This window comes from Apostichopus japonicus, chromosome 9 (assembly GCF_037975245.1).
Source record: "Apostichopus japonicus isolate 1M-3 chromosome 9, ASM3797524v1, whole genome shotgun sequence".
In the NCBI taxonomy this organism is placed as follows: Eukaryota; Metazoa; Echinodermata; class Holothuroidea; order Aspidochirotida; family Stichopodidae; genus Apostichopus; species Apostichopus japonicus.
The window spans coordinates 2,707,098-2,726,150 of record NC_092569.1 but is presented as its reverse complement, the minus strand read 5'-3'; the positions used below and the strand labels follow the sequence as shown (position 1 = coordinate 2,726,150).

The 19,053-nt window shown below is 36.5% G+C and overlaps 1 protein-coding gene across 3 annotated transcripts in view; it reads left to right on the top strand.

Annotated features, from left to right (window-relative positions):
* Positions 1–19,053, top strand: part of LOC139973307 (uncharacterized) — a 253,733-nt gene that overhangs the window by 155,883 nt on the left and 78,797 nt on the right. For all 3 annotated transcript variants that reach the window (XM_071979897.1, XM_071979896.1, XM_071979898.1), the window contains one exon: positions 18,127–18,178. In XM_071979897.1, the coding sequence (XP_071835998.1) occupies positions 18,160–18,178 (19 nt within the window). In that variant the 5' untranslated portion in view covers positions 18,127–18,159. The remainder of the gene's footprint in view (positions 1–18,126; positions 18,179–19,053) is intronic.

Here is a 19,053-nt window from a genome sequence, read left to right as displayed (position 1 = left end):
GGTTTATAAAGCTGTTTGGTAAATGTTTAAACGTTAATCAGGCATTAAGCATATCAGCACACGTTGCGTGCTCGCATCTTGAAGCTAGTTGTCAAGATGTTGAAGTTAGCGGCATTCCACCCATTCTTCAAGAGCATCCGTACAAGTCACTTTAGAGGTGTTTGCCCCATTTTGACTGGCATATTACCAACCCAGACATAAGTTTTCCTCAAAAGGAGGATGCAGAGCTTTTTAATCAGATAAAGACAGATAAACCAGAGATGTTTTCACTGAATGAAGGTTATACTCAGTATTAAACAGTTGAGTCCCTCAGTGGTCGATACTTGTCAAAGTGTCAACCAGACATTTTTTCACAAGTCATTTAATCTCATAAAAAAAAAAAAATTGTGAATTTTTAAGTCCTTATTTGATATGAATTTGACTATTCAGGCTAATGGGTCGCATTGAAATGGGATATTACTATTGAATACAGGTTGCATGGGGGGCAGATGGGGCATGTCACCTCCCCCACCCTCAAAGGAAAAATAATAACCCTGGTTAACCGGCCTGATCGAATAACTTCACAAGATTAAGCTCAATTCCAAATTGAAAATAAAAATTTAGCTTAATTGCAACTTAATTTACATACTACTGTACTTGTACTTTGACATTTCATGTATATAAAGAATACAAAATATTTCCAAAGGATTCTTGCCATGGCAACGTGCATGTTAACAACATCGTAAGTTTTGCTTAGGTGACAGATATGATTCAACACTTGTACAAATAGCTTCTAAATCAATCAGCTCTCAAGTATGTCAATCATTTAGTCATTTAAAAATTACAATTAATTCTCCTGAGATGTTATTTTAGAACTTAAATTGTAATATTAACAGCAACATTAAGCCTTAATTCATATACTTTATGTGCAAAATTTGTGCCTATAAGCTTGAAGGAAATAGACATTGAAAAGTTTTTAACTCTAGTTGAATCAGTGCATACATAGATACGACGTAACAGTTTTGTGCTTGTCGATGTTAGAACCAATTTAATGGATAAACAATTAAATAAAAAACAAAAATTATGTACATTTTGTCCAATAAATTGGTATGTAAGTGGATCGAATCTACATTATTTATCCCACGTGACATCAGAATCAATTCCTTTCGACCCTGAAATGCAGACTTTGTATATATATATATGCAAATTTCACGTCTTAAAGCTCAACAAAGAAGGGAAATTCGGGTTGACTTGGGAGGTCGGCTACCGTTTAAAAGTCTGCATCTACCCTGCTACTTTCTTGAAGGACTTGCGTGGTATCGTACGGTAAACATGGTACGATGTAGTGTATTAACGACCGGCTTATAGGATCGAGGGATCAATAGGATCAAGCTGGCATGGTGAACGTTGCAGTAATTTTTTCTACACGGGGTGTGTTTACATATCTGTCCCCGAATGAAAACATGAATGGGATTCTATCTTCCCAAAGGAACAAAGCTATTTTCTACACATCTCCCCTCTTTTTTTTTTTTTCGTCGTCTTCGTCCTGTTTACTTTCTTTTTTTCCTGCTTTTTTTCTATACCTTCTTTTCTTTTCTCTTTTCTTATATTTTTGTCTTTTTTTATTTGATTTTTTTTGGTCTTTCTTATTTTGTAATATTTGCTGATGATATTTCTCATTTGCACATGATGGCATTGTAAATTCTAAGTACAAGGTTTGTAATTTCAGAAGCAACGTGCTTTTGCATGTCACTAAAACTGACTTTTACGATTTGAAGGATGGATGTCCAGAGGCCCCAGTTTTGTTATTCGATTTTGGATACTTTGGTTTCAACTTTTCTGTCTTTTTCTATTTGAGATTCTTTTTCACATTTTTATTTCTGGTCATTTTTTTTTTGTGCTACGACTCCCCGAAAAAAAACCGGTTCCTCATTGTCTTCGGTGAATGAGGTCATCTCTACGAGAAAAAAAAGATAATACGTAATTACTTGTTGTTTTGATCCTTCTCTCACGGTTGTTATAATCTCGTGTGGTCCCTCATTTACAGACCATTTTTTAGATTCCCCAAAACTGACCTACGTCAGTTACCGCCAATTCAGTGGTGTTGAGTATTTTCGACACACAGAAACTTTGAGCCGTTTTTTTGTTTCACCATGACAGAGGGATATCAGACATGCATGGTATTGGCACATAAACATGTAGTCTTGGTTTAATATTAACTTTAGACAACTTAAATTAACATTTCTATCCTAGAGCCTTATCTTTTATCTTCTGTAAAACCAGCCTTCCAAAACTAATTTCTCTCTGTGATCAGTAATTGTATGGCCCTCCATAGAATTCATCAAGCAGTCTTTGGAGCAAGGATGCACTTTCTTTAAAAAAGGTGTGATATGGGTGTATTCTCTTGCTTAATTCTGTCAGTGTTCAGTAATAGCAGTGTTTCTGTGTCCCTATACTAGATACAAGATTTTTGTTGTTGTATCAGTACAATAGATTATCAGTGTTTCCAAATCAATACAAAGGATATCATTGTTTCTAAATCAATACAGAGAATATCAGTGTTTCTGCATAAATACAAAATATCATTGTTTCTGTGTTAGCACAGAGAATATCACTGTTTCATATCAGTGTTTCTGCATCAGTACAAAGAATATCAGTGTTTCTGTGTCAGCACAGAGAATATCAGTGTTTCATCCGTATCAGTACAATGGATATCAGTGTTTCTGTGTCAGTACAATCAATATCAGCATTGAGTTGATATTGTATCACTATTTCTGTATCAGTAGTGTATGTAGCTGATCTCTTTACCATGCAGTAGTGTATGTAGCTGATCTCTTTACCATGGAGTAGTGTATGTAGCTGATCTCTTTACCATGCAGTAGTGTATGTAGCTGATCTCTTTACCATGCAGTAGTTCATTTGACTGATCTCTTTACCATGCAGTAGTGTATGTAGCTGATCTCTTTACCATGGAGTAGTGTATGTAGCTGATCTCTTTACCATGCAGTAGTGTATGTAGCTGATCTCTTTACCATGCAGTAGTGTATGTAGCTGATCTCTTTACCATGCAGTAGTGTATCTAGCTGATCTCTTTACCATGCAGTAGTGTATGTAGCTGATCTCTTTACCATGCAGTATTGAATTTAGCTGATCTCTTTACCATGCAGTAGTGTATGTAGCTGATCTCTTTACCATGCAGTATTGAATCTAGCTGATCTCTTTACCATGCAGTCATGTATGTAGCTAATCTCTGTACCATGTAGTAGTTTCAGTACAGAAGGGCATATCAGCTAATATGTTTTCTGCATCATCAGTACAGTGTGATATAGTAGTGAGTGTATCGTAGTGAGCCTTAATTGAAGGTCAAAGGTTAAATCAATTCAGTCATCTTGTAGGTTGTTTCTCACTAATGTTATTATTCATGTTCTTCTTGTGACTGGGAATGTTTTATTTACCAGATTCATTATATCTTCCTCGTCCTTGTCATCTGTGAACCAGCCATTGGATCTGAGCCACGGGCTGCGGCGAACGACGTTTGCCGGAGGAAGTGGTATAGAGTCGTCGGACAGTATATATGTGTGCTTTCTTATTTATCCCTCGGAGATAAAGCCTAGGCCTCTTAATGTTTGTATATTCTAAACATACACGTGCCAACGCCTTGGATGAGTTACAACAGACCAGCCCTGTTAAGACAATAAAGATGGATTGTGCTAGTTCCTAAGCACATTAATAACAATCTGGCTCTAATGGAACCAAGACCAAAGCCCCCATTGTTGATGGCATTCTAAGGATTCCATCTCTCCAGACTAGTCCGGTCTCGTTCTTACAGTTATGTCTATTAATTGCCAGCACTGGCCTTTAAAGCAGCGTTTTGAGTCGGATTTAGACGTTTCTTTTCATTTTTCTGTTGTATTTAAGATCGTTTGAAAATCAAATTCAGGAAACTGTGCAGGGATGTCATTTGTCTGGTCTTACTAGTATGGGACAAATGGGATAGTGTGATGTAACCAGTCAACAAATTTTGTTGTTGAATATTCCTCTACGCTATTATATATATGTGTTTTAACTTTTCAAACGGCTATGAAAAGCATCAAAGTGACAAAGTTATGGTTGGGATCGAATCAAGATACATGCAATTACTTGTTCACTTCATTTCATTTGGTTGTAAAACGCGAAAGTTGTGTCTTAGTTTTATCAATCTCAATCTTGGATTTTGAGTTATACTTGGTAAAAATTGCTAACCAAAATCTAAACAGGTGCTTTAAAGCAGCGTGCTGTGTTTACCTTCTCACTTGTCTCTGACAGAGAGAGAGGAAGAGAAAGATGAAAAATGATCAAACTGCTTGGCTATTAGGTATTGGAAGAGTATATTGGTTATTGTAAAAGTTATGGAGCCTGATGTTTCGATCCTAGTAGGAACTTCTCCAATGCTATAACAGAAAATCCCCAAAACAGAAAACAGGTTAAATCAAAGAGTTGGTCTTTTTTATGATACTTTGTTACTCAAAGTTCTGGATCAAACTTGTTATCACAATGTAGGCATAAAGTTAAGGTATATATCAAAAAGGGAAGGCACTTCCTTAAAAGCACTATATAGCTTTTTATAAGACAAAAAATATTTGGGATGGAAGATGATTTAAAAATCTAAATTGTGACATATTTTGCAGAAAATTAACTTCAGATTCTTTTAGCTCAGTTTTTGTTTTGAGCCTGATGTAGTTTTTCCACCTTTTTGCTTTTTGTTTGTTTATTGTCATGAATTCTGTTTTCTGCACTTAAAAAACTGATAAATTATGTTTAAGATTTTATGGGCGCAGTCAAGTTAAGTTATGATCGGTTTAATTAATCACCTGACAATTGTAGAGGAATGATTTTGGCAGCAAAGTTCTCATCACCTGTATTCATGTAAATTAAGTTATGTAGATATGCACCTGTAAACTGATAAGCTAAGACATTCTAATAGTGCAATGTCCCCCTCTCTTCCACTGCCCGTAGGTCGTTTGTTCAGCAGAACTAACTGAAAGTAATGTTAGCACATTCAGCGCTGTCTCATGTATCACGGGTAAACATGAGTACAGTCGCTAATGTTTCAAAGTGACAATGACAGGTAACAATCCACTCACAGGAACACACAGCTAAATTACTCACATAGATTTCTCCGAGCTCGAAGCGATGGGGACGGTTAATGTAAGGTAACATTAGTTTAAGAACGGCGGTACATTAGGGAAGTCAGATTTGTATCGTTCAGAACTTAAGTAGAACATTGATCTTAAATGTTCTAAAAAAAATTTTTTTTTTTTTCATGTATCAAAATTTAGCATTATGGTCCTTTCAACTTGCAGTGCTCTGACCTATCGTCAACAGTTAGGATTTGTATTGTTGTAAATTTAAACGTGAACAAGTATATAATATTTAATTCTTGCTGTATCATTAACCCAGTCTGCATTCAACCTCTGCTTGGTTGGCATTGTTTTGTCTGGATAATTAGAACATGCAATTATTCAGGTTATAAATCAATGCCAAAGCATCTTTTCCAGTCCTGGTCATCTGTGTCAGGAAATTTTAGCGGATAATCGCCCAAGTATATACTCAAAACATCCGGGCAACCCATCAATGTACGACGCCGTATTTAGTCTTTCCTGCAAATGAAATGAGAAGATTAAACAAAATTAAAATAGTATATATTCACTTTTCATGTATATGTAATTAGTTTCATTTACATGGAAACTAGCAAATAGTTAAAAATTTCGGACGTTTTCATTATATTTTTGATTCAAAGTTGGTAAATGTCACTCGCCCCCACACTGGGAGGGGGGGAAGGGGATCCATAACCCTCTAATAACTATTGCAGTGATATGTTTCTTGTAGGTGTGCATGGTTTTGACCCCTGGTGCCCCCTCCCCCTTCCCCTTTGACTATTACAGTGATATGTTTCTTGTAGGTGTGCAAGGTTTTGACCCCTGGTGTCCCCCTTCCCATTTTGACTATTGCAGTGATATGTTTCTTGTAGGTGTGCATGGTTTCGACCCCTGGTGCCCCCCTCCCCCTTCCCATTTGACTATGACAGTGATATGTTTCTTGTAGGTGTGCAAGGTTTTGACCCCTGGTGCCCCCCTCCCCCTTCCCATTTTGACTATTGCAGTGATATGTTTCTTGAAGGTGTGCATGGTTTCGACCCCTGGTGCCCCCCTCCCCCTTCCCATTTTGACAGCTGTGTTGGAGTCGGTTAAGTCAGTAAACTTAGATCGCTTAAAGATATTAACATAATAGAAATTTTTACAAATTTATACATGATTTACCAAATCAGCCCAAAAGGTACGTATTTCATCGAAAATCGAAACTTCAAAAAATGTGTTGTTTTTTTTGTGCTCTTTTCCACACAACATTGAGACCTACAGATATGTGATGTGGTTGTCCTAAATATGCATTAAATTTTGCCTAAAATATTGCAGAAGATCTGTCCTGGTAATATTTCCTTCTAATTGTTTTTAATTCTTGTTCATTCATACCTAAATTGTTTTCAAATATTCTTGTGTCCATTTATACATGTCCATACAGTAAATATGTTGCAATTCGACTGCAGAGAAAATTCAAGGGTGGTATATGAATTATGGAGTGACATGCTCCCCTTTCCCCATCCCTCCTCTCCCCACCCCTCCACCCCCTGCCCTTCCTCCCAACTAGAAACAGCCAAGGACAGAGATGAAGAAAAAGAAAATATTGATACAATTTATAGCAGCAACACAAAACAGATTATGGGGAAATTTAAATACACAGATGAGAGTCTGTTTTCCTCATACTTGATCTGTTTTTTTTTCTTTCTTTTTCCGGTGAACTTTTAAATTCATTTTAGTCGTCGTACACATGGTCGTTGTCCTGTTTCATGACCATCTGCACAGCAGGTCAGATACAGCAAGTAGGTTGCGACTCTTTCCAAGCGAAGTTTACCCGTCCTTATCGACTGCTTAACCCGGTTTAATTTCTCACTGTCAGTTTTATTTGAATCGTACTCCAGCGAACGAAAACATCTATTAATGGCTATCAAAATCGGTTTGAAATAACCTTTTTTTTGTCCGAGAAGTTTAATTTGATCTGTTGAGTTAGCGTGTTGGCGCATCTCTTTAATTACTCTTTTTTTTTTTTTGCTTTTTGTACCCTACAGTCTTTCTTTTAGCAATTTGTTTTTAATCACTTTTTTTTTTTCAAAGAAAATTGATGAAAAGAAAGTAAGTCCTTGATATCTCAAGTTTCGGTTCAGGGAGGTCAAGAGCTTTAAGAAAGTTTGTTCTTGAACAGCAAATTATTCCATCAAAAACATCAGAAAGAAAGATAGAGAGAGTGGGAGAAAGTTTGAGTAGGGGTAAGGGGCGAGTTTGCTTTATTCAGCCTTATTATTAAGAAGATTTAACCATCGGAATTTAGATATGTTGCTTGTAATTATTCTAGCTTTCTAATAACATTTCAAATGAAGGGAATTTGACATTTTTAAAGCCCTTTTTTTATATTCCCTGTTTTCATTCATCGAAAAATTTGTTCTTGAAAGCAACTAGCAATTAAAATTATTTCATCACAAAATTCAATAAAAGAGAATGTAAGGGTAAGGGTAAGGGAGAGATCTTAATTCCTCTGTTAAGAAATTGAACCCTCAAGAGATAGATATTGCTTGTAATTATGCTACAAGCTAATATTTCACCGGAAAGAGACTTTAAGTTGATCTGAACAGTTTCTTTGCTAACCAATTTCAACAAACCTGTTGTCTTTATAGCTATATGAATTTACAGGCAGAAAAAATGTTTGAAGAGTTGTGGAAGTGCAGGGTGGAAGGGGAGGAGCGAGGGGGGGGGGGTTGAAAGGATAGGATGGATAAAAAAGTACAGCTAGTTTATTGAATTTCAAAACAGAGGGACTTTAGTTTTAAGATTTATAGTATTAGGTGGACAGAGGACATAATGAAATTGATTTATGTTTTATTTACCTGTTTTACCACAATATTAAGTAATATTGGTATGAATATTAAGTATCTAAATTAATGTGCATATAAATCTGGGTAAATCTGGGTATAAATCTCTTTGTAACTTCCCATCTTTGGTGTCAAAGTAAGAAATAGAACTTGAAGTCAGTCTTTAAGTTCGGTGGAAACATTACATATTGTCTGTAAGTGCACAAAGAACATTTAATGGCAGAATTTTACATAAATTTTACATGAATTTTCATGTCAGGCAACAAAAATGGCAGAGTTTACATAAATGTTTCATGAATGTCTGATATAAATGTTACTTCCATAAAGCTATGAAAACATTGCAAAGAAAGATTAAAAAAAAAATTCTGATAGAAAATGCAAAAAAATATGTTTTAAGGGTATTTTGTCCATTTTGGAGTTTTCAAAGTTTTTCCTTTTAGAAGAAAAAAAGAAAGAAAGAAAAGATAACAGCAAAATGTAAGGAATATAGAATTTTCTATGAAGGAATATTAAAATACCTTTCTATTTCAAAGAACAAGCTTCTTTGAATATTGAAAAGAACCATTTTTGTGTATTAAGATTATTTTTAGATAAATATCAAACTTAGCTGAACACATTTTAATCTGTGTTACAGTAATTGCATTTGCATAACAATACAGAATCTTGCAAACAATGAGAAAAATCTCTGGAAAACAAAATGAGGAAATATCTAGTCCACACAGGAAGTGTTCCAAATTTATACAAAGCTTAACATGAAGTATAGTTTTTTGTTCTTTTTCCCCGGCTATTACGGCTAAGTTTACCTCAGGCTTTACTCGCAGACAATGTATTAAAGGTCAACAAACCATACAATAAATTTCTAGTTCTCCATTAAACATATTCGATAGGTAAAAAAATATTTGATAAGAAAAGAAAAACAAATAGATATTATTAAACTCTAAATCTACAAACGTATTAGCTTTAGGGAAGCTCAGGAGAAAATATTGAGAAGATTAATTTTGGTGACAAACATTAATCAAAAAGAGCGGGGATTGTTAAACTAAGAGTCTAATCTCTGATTGAAGGACACTCTCTCTCACTCGCTCGTTTGACTTGCTTCTTCCTATCCTTGACGCGGTATTAAATGACCAATCCTACGACCAAATCTTGGCTAATTCGAGTGATCTCGTCGACGATTTGTCCTATGTCTTGACCTTGCATCGAGGAACGTTGGCTGCCGTTGAATTTTTTTTGGTCGAGTCTGATCTCTGGTAAATTTACAGCCAGACGTTTAGTTTTTTCTTCACTTCTTCTTCTTCTTTTTTTTTGTGTATGTCTCGACATTTAGTCGGAAGGAGTGTGAAAGTCGTCACCTCCCAGACATGAAGCTATCGGTGTCCGGGACAATTTTCAGAGATTGTGTCGGCCACGTCTACTTTCATTAGTCATACAAGCTGTCCACGTAAAAAAAATAAAAAGTGAGGTTTGTTTAAGTAACAAATTGCTTACCTGTGTTGTAGTACATTTAGTGAGTAAAGTAATATTTATGTAGATTTTTAGGTGCTGCCCAATGTTTTTATGCCATTTTCTCTTTTTTTTTTCTATTTTTCCCCTTTTATTTATTTATTTATTTATTTATTTATTTTTTTTTGGGGGGGGGGCCTGGTGAGTCATAATATTAAATTATCTAGACTGGACTGGAAAAAAAATTGTTGGTTATGGGAAACGAAAGTTTATAAACGTAATTAGGAGAAAATGTCAGATTATGGGTGGCAGAGGGGAGGTTTCTGTTCAGTTTATGATTTCAAAATTCATCTTTGGAAATTTTTTGAGTGATAAGTAATGGCAGACAAAACTGAAAGAAAATGTTGGTGTAAATTTATTTCAGATGGGTTTACGGTCTCGAGCACTTAAGTGTGCTGTAGCTGTACTCAACCCCTTTCCGTCCATCCATCCCCTCCCCATCTCCCCCCCCCCCCCTGTAACCACTAGGGATAGATGTTTTCAAGTTTTTTCCAGGAAAGTGTTAATAATGTCTCGTTTATAATTACAGATTACAACTATTGGTACCTTTAATTAGTGTGTCATGCAGTTTTTATAGTATAAATGCATCTTTCTAAACATGATAATAAAACATAAAAGCTTAAAAGCAAAAGAAAATGGTTTCATTGCCAATCTGAAAGTCAAAATATTTTTGTCAAAAGGAAAAAAAAGAAAACGTATATAAATTCGTGGAAGAGCTTGAGACTGACTATTTTGAAACGAAAACGGAAGAAAATGAAGAAAAGACAGCCTTTAGCTGCAGCTTGTTGTATGATCATTACAGTGAAAGGAATATTCCATTGGAGGTCGTTGATTAGTTCATTCAATCAAAAGCACGTCACAATTTATTCCACGAACTGCCTTTAAAGATAACATCCGAATTAGCTAGAGGAACATAGTGCTTGCTAGCTAAGTTTTCTCCCCTTGTTTAAAAGCAGATGTTCAAAGCCCAACAGAGTGTTATATACATTATAGGTCTGTAGCTATGAAAGAAGTAAAGGTTAAACAATAAAATGGCTTTCTCCATTACCTTCTCCCTCTCCCATTCCCCCCCCCACCCCCCATCGCTCTCTCCCTTTGCTACATGCTATTTAGTTTAATTTAAATTTATAAATTGTCATAACCCGTCTGCCCTTTATAAAAATCCAACAGCTTGGAAAAAAAAATTGTTTTTCCTTTCTTTGTTTGACTGGTGCTTGAAATAAATTGATGCTTTTATTTTTTTCTGTTCACTTTATCCTATTGGCTATAGCCTCTTTCTCTGCTCCTTACGGTTTTCATTTGATTAACAAATTTTTGAATTTCTAGGACGAATGATATTTTATATGTCACCCACTGAGGGATTGGCTTTAGAGAAGTGCGTTTAAACTTTTTACTTATGTCCTATGTGGCTAGTTCTGCACTCGGTTGCATAATTGAATGGAGTTTTTACATTTTGGGTAATGGAAAAATACAGGTAAACGTAACAGTGCTTTTGAACAGTAAGTAGAAGGTTAAGGGCCTGTACGTTTTGCGGAATAAAGTCTCTCTCTATCCATTTTTGTTTTTTCCTTAAAACAAAAATTTTTATTGCTGTTCATGCTTTGAAAAAGGTTGCTAATTTTTGGGATTATTATATCACAACAGTTAGGCTTGATTGCCTAACACACTTTCCTTTTAGAGTTAATATACAGTACCTTTAACCTTACTAGTTTTGCATATAATCAATGGGGGACTCTTGGATAAAGATCGAGTTACATCCTCTGTATAATGTTTTCTATAGATGGCTACGATAACTATCAGTAATATGAGTTCATTTAAGTGCGTTAAATGAAGTACCAAGTTTGAGAAATCCATCATCTTTTCAAATTTGAGAAAATTCACCTCCATGGCTGGTCACACTAGATTTCAAGCAACAGCAGAATTAAGTCAACCATTTTTCACAATTTTGTACCAAAGCTTAATCCAGTTTGCCAATAAGATGATAAAAAAAAAATAAAACGACAAAAAATCTCTCTCTGAATGCTCCCTTTCAGGTTATAAGGTCTGACTTGATAAATATTCACACACTACAAAATCTTGAATTGACCAAACGTTACCATGTCGACGACGGTGGACTGAATGGAAACAGGTTGTAACGAATGCTAGCAATGTATCGTAGCATTCTACCGCAGTTGTTCAATTTGGGAGTTTATTGGGTCTCAGAAGGGCAGTAAGAGGGGCTAAAGATGTATGTTTTCATCTTTTCCTTCCAAAAGAAAATGTTCTGACCAGAAGATAAATGATGTCGACTGGTGTGATTAAGTTGGATCCCCTTTCTCTTCTGGGAGATTCCTTTCTCTGTTTCCAAATGCGAATATTTATCAAGTTTCAATGCTGTACAGACGGTCTGTGTTGAGTTTTTCATTCTGATACTGACCAAACCACCGTAATATTCACATATTTTAGGATGTAGGGGTTCCTTTGATCCGACAAAGATATCAATTCGGTCGTTCTTGACCAGTAGTATGATAGTTTCTTTGGTACGTTCCTTTGCAAACATTTGCAAGCAGTTTTTTGCCTATTAAACTTTGTCATTCATTTCATGGAGTGACATTAGCAGTACTTAGGAGGACCCAGCTCAAAGCTATCAAACCATTTTGAAATTTGTGATGCCAAATCCATTTTTCTCTAATTTAAAGGCAAATACTGCGTATTACTGTCGACCATTCAAAACTCAAAAACGGTTTCATCGTCAGGAATATCCCTTCCAAAATTTCTGCCCTTGAACTGTCTTTTATTTGGATGATTTTTCGTTTCAAACGCAGAGTGTTGAAATGAAAGAACCAAGTTCCTCTATCCCTCTTTTTTGGTTTTAAGAAATTCTGTGGCAAGTTACTCCAACTTGCAGAACTATTTCGAGAGTGTATTAAATCGTGAATAACAACATGCTGTTTTCTCTACTCATTTGTTAAATACATACTGTGTTAATGTAGTTATTGCCTTGATCCTCGTTTCGTTACATTGATTATTATGTTTCAAAGAAGATATTTGCCGGGAGAGAGTCTCAGAGTGCTGATCACATCTATTCAATGTCATGATTGCTTCCACTTTAAAACTCAAAAAGTAACAAACAAAAACATATCCTAATATTTTTCTTTCGTTCCCCCCCCCCCCAATTCTGTTCAGTTATATAAAACTAAACAATTTCTTTTCTCTCACTATTCTCAATAAAACCCTTCCTTCTCCCCCTTTCCACCCCACGCAAGTTAAACAAAAGCAAAAAGGAGTAAGAACTCCAACTTGACACAATAGCCATTAAGTATTTCTTTGCCACCCAATGGAAAATGACCTAGGGGAATGTTACTCAAAGTAATGGGTAAGACTCTTTTATAAAGTACTTATCGCGCATCGCATCATCATCGGGCACCGGCCGCTGCCGCCCGATTGACAAGGGTCACATGAGCAGTGTTTGTATCCAGGCTAAATCACTAGCATTGTTTGTGTTTGGATTCGCTCCTGTTGTTATATTGACATGGGGGTACCAGTTTGTAAAGATGCCTAGGGGGCAGTCAACCAGTGAGCTTGGATGAAGCAGGGGAATAGATATAAAGAATATATATAAATATATATTTACCTCTTTGGATATGAATGGAAGGTTAATGTGTTTGAAAATGGATGCAACCGAGCAGAGAAAATTATTCATCTCTTGAAAATTGTATTTTTTGATGCAAAAGTTAGTCAATTATGCAATATATATATATATGTTTTTCGTTTTTGGGTGAGTGAAGTTCAAGGACAAAGAGTCAGTCATAGGGTTTTTCGATATCTCGGGAATTATGCGGATGACCATTGCTCTCAATAATCTTGTAAGGAAAAGGTTTGTTTTCCATATTTATGCCCTAAAGCAGTGTCCGTGTTGATATTGATAAGTTACAACAAAAAAAGGGAGAAAAATGGCCAAATTTTTCATTTGTCTTTTTTGTCGTACAAATTTGTTTTTCATATGTGAGTGGATTTAATATGAAGTGTCTGGGTGACAAAATATTGAGGTTCCAATCAAATTCATTAGTTACTCACCGATTAAATTTCATTTTGGTTAATAAAAAAAATCCTAGGATGTCTGAAGTCAATTTTGCATTTTGTAGATTTTAAAATAAATGTTGACCCAAAGTAAAAAAAAATTGCTTCAGAGGCAAAACTACAAATGTGACAGTTTTATCCTTTTGATCATGTGCTATCTGCAACTTCTGGCTCTAATTACATATAAACTTTTCACTTAATTATGGAATGGTATGGCTGTAAAAGTAATTGATCTTAATTGTCTTATCGTTATCTGGCAAAAATCCAGGTGAAAATGTGCTATCGATATGTGAACACATCACTGACCAGTTTCATAAAGAGAGATAAAAGCTGTTAATAAACAACTTTTAATGTATAGCCAAAAAGACTGGTAGGTTACTGTATGTGTATGATCAAATCAGCTAGGGTCTTACTCCTGAGAATTGGAGCAGGGTCTTCTTCAGAGACAGACCATAATGAAAGGGAGAAAATAGGCTAAATATAGATGGATAAGAGGGGGGAAATAATTGGAACAGCTAACATTAAACAACCAACTGTTAATACTACATCCCTGGTATTCAAAACTTGGGGTCATGAACCTTCATAGGGTTGCCAAAATATTTGGAGGGTAGTTTAAAAATTGGGAAGAAATGAAAAATGTTGATGTTTATGTTTATGGGAAAGAAGTGAAAAAAATCTCTCATATAGACTTTTTGGGAAATTGCAAAGTATAATGTTTTGCAATTAAGCATAGAAAATTTTCTCAATGGGGGAGGGGGTTGCCTGGTCCCTGAGCCCTAAACCACATTGTTAGCCACTATAGTATGGGTTGCCAAGGTGATCAAGGTGAAGGCTGGGGTCCTCAAAAAGTGCACCAAGCAAGGAATGGTCCTAGGTCTTCAGAGACAGCTTGGTCTGCCTCTGGGGGGGGGGGGGGGTCCATCTAAGTTGGAACATGTGACCAATTTCTTAGTTTTTTTCTGCTATATTTGGCTATTCATTTTAAGTTATTCATTTCAACTTACTGCTGTTATTTACTATTAGAATAATCCTACCCTTGCACAATAAATGGATCTCTAAAAATAGCCAGTTTAATTGCTATGCGTACACGTGAATATTTAATTTATATATCTCTTTGTTAGTGCAATTACATTAAAACTCGGTGTAGTTTGATTCGTCCGACACATAATGGGTAAATACTGTTTCGTTCCGGAAACTGCAAACTCGTTTGAAGGAACGGCCTCTCTTAACTTTGGAAATATTTGAGTTGAACGGGAAACAACGGCTGCTAATATGCCCCGTGCACATGGTTTTCTTTTTGTACCTTAGGATCTCAGTGCACCATTAAAGTACAGTTGCTCTTTATCGAAAGGTCATAGTTAGTCCGAATTTGTCCATCTGCTGGGTGCCTCGATAATGAGGGCAACATGTTAACTTTGTGGTTCAGCTGTTCGTTAAGTATAATACGAGTGAGATCTAATTCTTTGTGAATTGATCATCTCAATGTGATGCAGTCCGAATTAGAAGCCAAAAGACGCCGCCAGTCTATAGGTACAAGTGCCAAGTACTCTGTGTGCAATAAATCAGTAAAATACATGCCAAGATGTATGTAATAAAATCATTAACATAGAATACAATGGGAACTTTTGAATCGAGTTGCAAAGACAGGGAAGAAATATGATTATTAATGATTGAAAACTTTCAGGGTTCTGAAGTTGCTGAGAGTATTCTCCCATGGCTATTGTTTACTGTACCCTTTAGTGTCCATGTCATGGCCTCCTTCTTCTCCCTTCCCTTCTCCTTTTCCTTACCCTTTAGTGTCCATGTCATGGCCCCCTTCTTCTCCCTTCCCTTCTCCTTTTCCTTTCTCCTTAAACAAATAATTTTCTGAACCACCCTCAAAAAATTCGAGAATTGTACCCCCATCTTCACCAATTTGAGCGGGCCATAAAGTCATCGTTAACACTTTCTCCTGACACAATATTAAAGCCTTGTTCACCAGAGGATTTCTGCATGCAACACCTTGGATCACGCAACCCAAGATTGTTGTCCCACATCATGCCTGTGTCACCTGTCCCACACTGTAAACTGCACACACAGACCCACACAGACCCACACAGACCCACAGGAATCTAACTTAAAGTTAGCATTCGGGAAAAAAGTATCGCTAGATAATCCATCTGTAAAAGATCATGGTTGCCTTTCATTGCTTTGAAATTTGCTTTCGTTTGCTTACTTATTTGTTGACGTGTTTGTTTGTTTCTGTATTTTGGTTTAACCGATCAGACATTCTGTGGAATTTTGACTGAGTAAAGACAGTGAATCGAATGGAAAGTGACTGTGAAAGGCAACCATTTTATATTCCATTAGATTTTAACATATTTCACAAAAGCAGTACACAGTATTAAGATGGAATCTTTAGGTTTTTTTTGTTGTTCCTTTCTGTATATATGGTTTGGAAATTACAGTGTTTTAATTATTAAAACAAACCCATGTTTATGAAGACTCTCTTCTGTGTGTGACTTTAATTAGTTTACTTGAACATATATTTCCATCCTATTTGATAATGTATGACTTTTATCTGGTACAGTATCCAGGCCTATATATATGGTTAAGCCAAAGCTTAAATACTTTGGTTGGCCCCCTTTGCCGAATGTTTTCTAGCTATATGTCGACATAAAGTCTTACAGATACCCTCACACTTGTAAATTTTCGCTCTGACTCCGAGGGGGCCGGGAATTTTGGCGTCAGCTCAACGAGTCTCTGACAATCATGGTGTGTGCTAACTCGGTTTGGAAGGTGTGCAGGAATAATGTCAAACTCACTGGAAAAGGCCGAAACTAAAGCAACGGTGTCAGGAAAGCTCTCAGCAAATGTAATTTACTGCTTTGTGATTGTCAGAGACTGGGATACTGGTCAAGCTTTGTGTCTAGCTTAAAAGAATGTAGTAAGGTCAAAGGTCAACAGACGTTGGGGGGGGGATTACCCGAGGTATACTTTATTCGTTCGCGGGGAGAGAGCACTACATTAGCATTGTTCGTCTCTGGTTTATTATTAAAGGAGGAATGCTAACTGCTTGGATGTTTTGTCTTTCATTCCGTACGAGGAAAGTGAAAGGTGTTTTTTCTCGAAGATCAGGCATCCAGTATGGCTTTGTAGATTAGGGAGGGAGAAGGGGAGGCAAGAGTCATAGGAATGTTAAGAGATGTTGTAATTGCTGCCATTTGTGGCATCATATCAGTTTGATAAACAATTCAAAGGGGGAGTTGGAGGGTATGGGGGAGGGACGAGGGAGGGGAGAGACAAAGGCATGTAAAAATGTAATCTGTGCTACATACTTCACAGCATCTTTTAATCCTTGAATGTATTGGGCATAACTTGCAAATAAAACACACTAATGCTTTTCAATTTAATGGTGGCATTAAATTTCTGCATTGAATTAAATGACTTGTAAATCAAGGTTTGAATTGGATATTCTTATCACATCATACATGCTTGAAATAGATCACGCTAAAAATTAATAGAGTACCTAACAGCTGGTTGTGACGTTTAACGCAAATGGGTCAGCGATCAATTGAGATTTGATGGCACGAGTCTGCATGTTGACTTTAGTCAATGTTTTGGCCAATGTCACGGTCTATGCATTGTCCATTTTTAACCGTTGGAGCTCGCCGAGACCAAAAAAAAAAAAAACGAACGTGTTGGTCATTTTAGCCAAATTTGTCTTCTGATTGGTATTGATAACTTACGAAGCCAACATCTCTGCTCCATGATCCCATCGGAATGAATCCTCATTGCAAGGCTCTCTCTCTCTCTGTTCTGACAAATAATCATGGATTGAAGAAGTCCAAGGGTGGCCCCTCGTTATGCCCCCCAGGTGGAGAATTAATTCGGGAGTCATCTCACAGGGCAATGATTTCTGGGTAAAAATTCTCATTCTCTCACATCCAGCCTCTAGTGGTAGTTACCTTGGACGCGCTCGGCTCTCCGTTCCGTGTCATTTCTTTCCTCGGGAGAAACATTTAATTTCACTCTGATTACCCCGAGCTGCCTGTATATCCTTGCAAACCACAGCCTGCTGTCTGTGGTCAGATTTTTGTTGGTTATTTCCCCGGGATTTTCCCCTTCCGTCAGACTCGGAATGGGATTTATCAGCACGACAGGGAATAGAGTAAGTCCAGAGATGACAGCAGCACCTAACGAAGCATTTTTTCAGATTCGTATGGTAATCACGTAAATGGGCAGGATACGCAAAAACAAAAGAGATTGCTACGTCTTTCGGCAAAGCTTGCTCCGTCAAACGATATTTTGAGAATAGGGTTTACAGTCCATCTTCTACTAATTACGATTGCTTAAAGTAATTAAGCAGAATTATAGATTTTGGAAGAAAATCGAACATTTTGACCAAATTTTGTAATTTCTTACCGCTGTTAAAGCTGCAGTCAGGATCAAAAGTCCAGAAGGGCGTAGCTCGTAACAAATTCTTTAAAACATAAATTGTTTTTTGTGTATAAAGGAATACTTGGCATTAAAAGTCCTCTGCAACTTGTTTGATATTAATTACGTAATTGACTGTAGAAAGATTGCAATAAAAGAAATATTGGGAACTCTTGGAAACAACATTTTTTCATCTTCTTCGCTCACAGATCACCAACTTCAACGGGCTGGGGCAGCCAGCCATGGGGAAGGAGCCCCTATGTAAGTACCAAATTTATTATTTTTTCATTTTTTCACCCAAAAACTTTCTCAATTTTCCATCCCTCATCCTTATAATGCCGTCGGTGATAAGAGTTCGAAGACTATCGAAACTTGGGCAATTACATTTGCTTGTCCTTCTGACTACATATTAGGTGAGAGTGTGGAGTGTAGAGGCTAGCGTTCCCTGATCGACGACACTAACATTAGGTCACCGTAAATTTAAAAAACCCACCAGGAACCAGATTTCCTGTAAACCTACCCAAAAATTTGCAGCTTTGAAGAGTTGTCGATCAGAGTCCGTGGATCTGGTATTTAAGGTGGGTTCCTTTTTCTTGAGAAGAGGGGTATGGGTTTCTTTTCTTTCAAGTGGTTCTGAAACAACTTGGCTCACCATGACGGTACTGCACTGCCCGCAAAGAGGAATGTTGTGGCTTTACTGCCCTCGGTATTTTGTTAAAAGTAGTCAGGTGCCGAGGTAAATACACCTTAATTCCTTCCCCCATGAAGGGACAATAAATAGCGGTCCAGGTAGCAGGAATGACAATTACAAATCGTGGGATTCACGAAACTAAACCGAAATTAAGAGTGAAATATATTGATCTATTGATACCACCACTGATATTAAAGATACTTTATGCTGAAGGTATTAGGTACAGCTTCCATCACTCATCTATAAATAAAATTGTATTTAACAAAGTATTTATTTCTACTAATAACTTATTTTCATCATAGTGGAGGGATATAATTTTTCTCATATTTTGTCGTCATTAAATTTTCTGTCTCCTACCAAAAGTTCTTAAAAAAAAAAGGTCTGGGAACATATAAATCTACAATGCTTTTCTTTTTTCATACTTTTTTCTTGTTTTCTTTGGGTT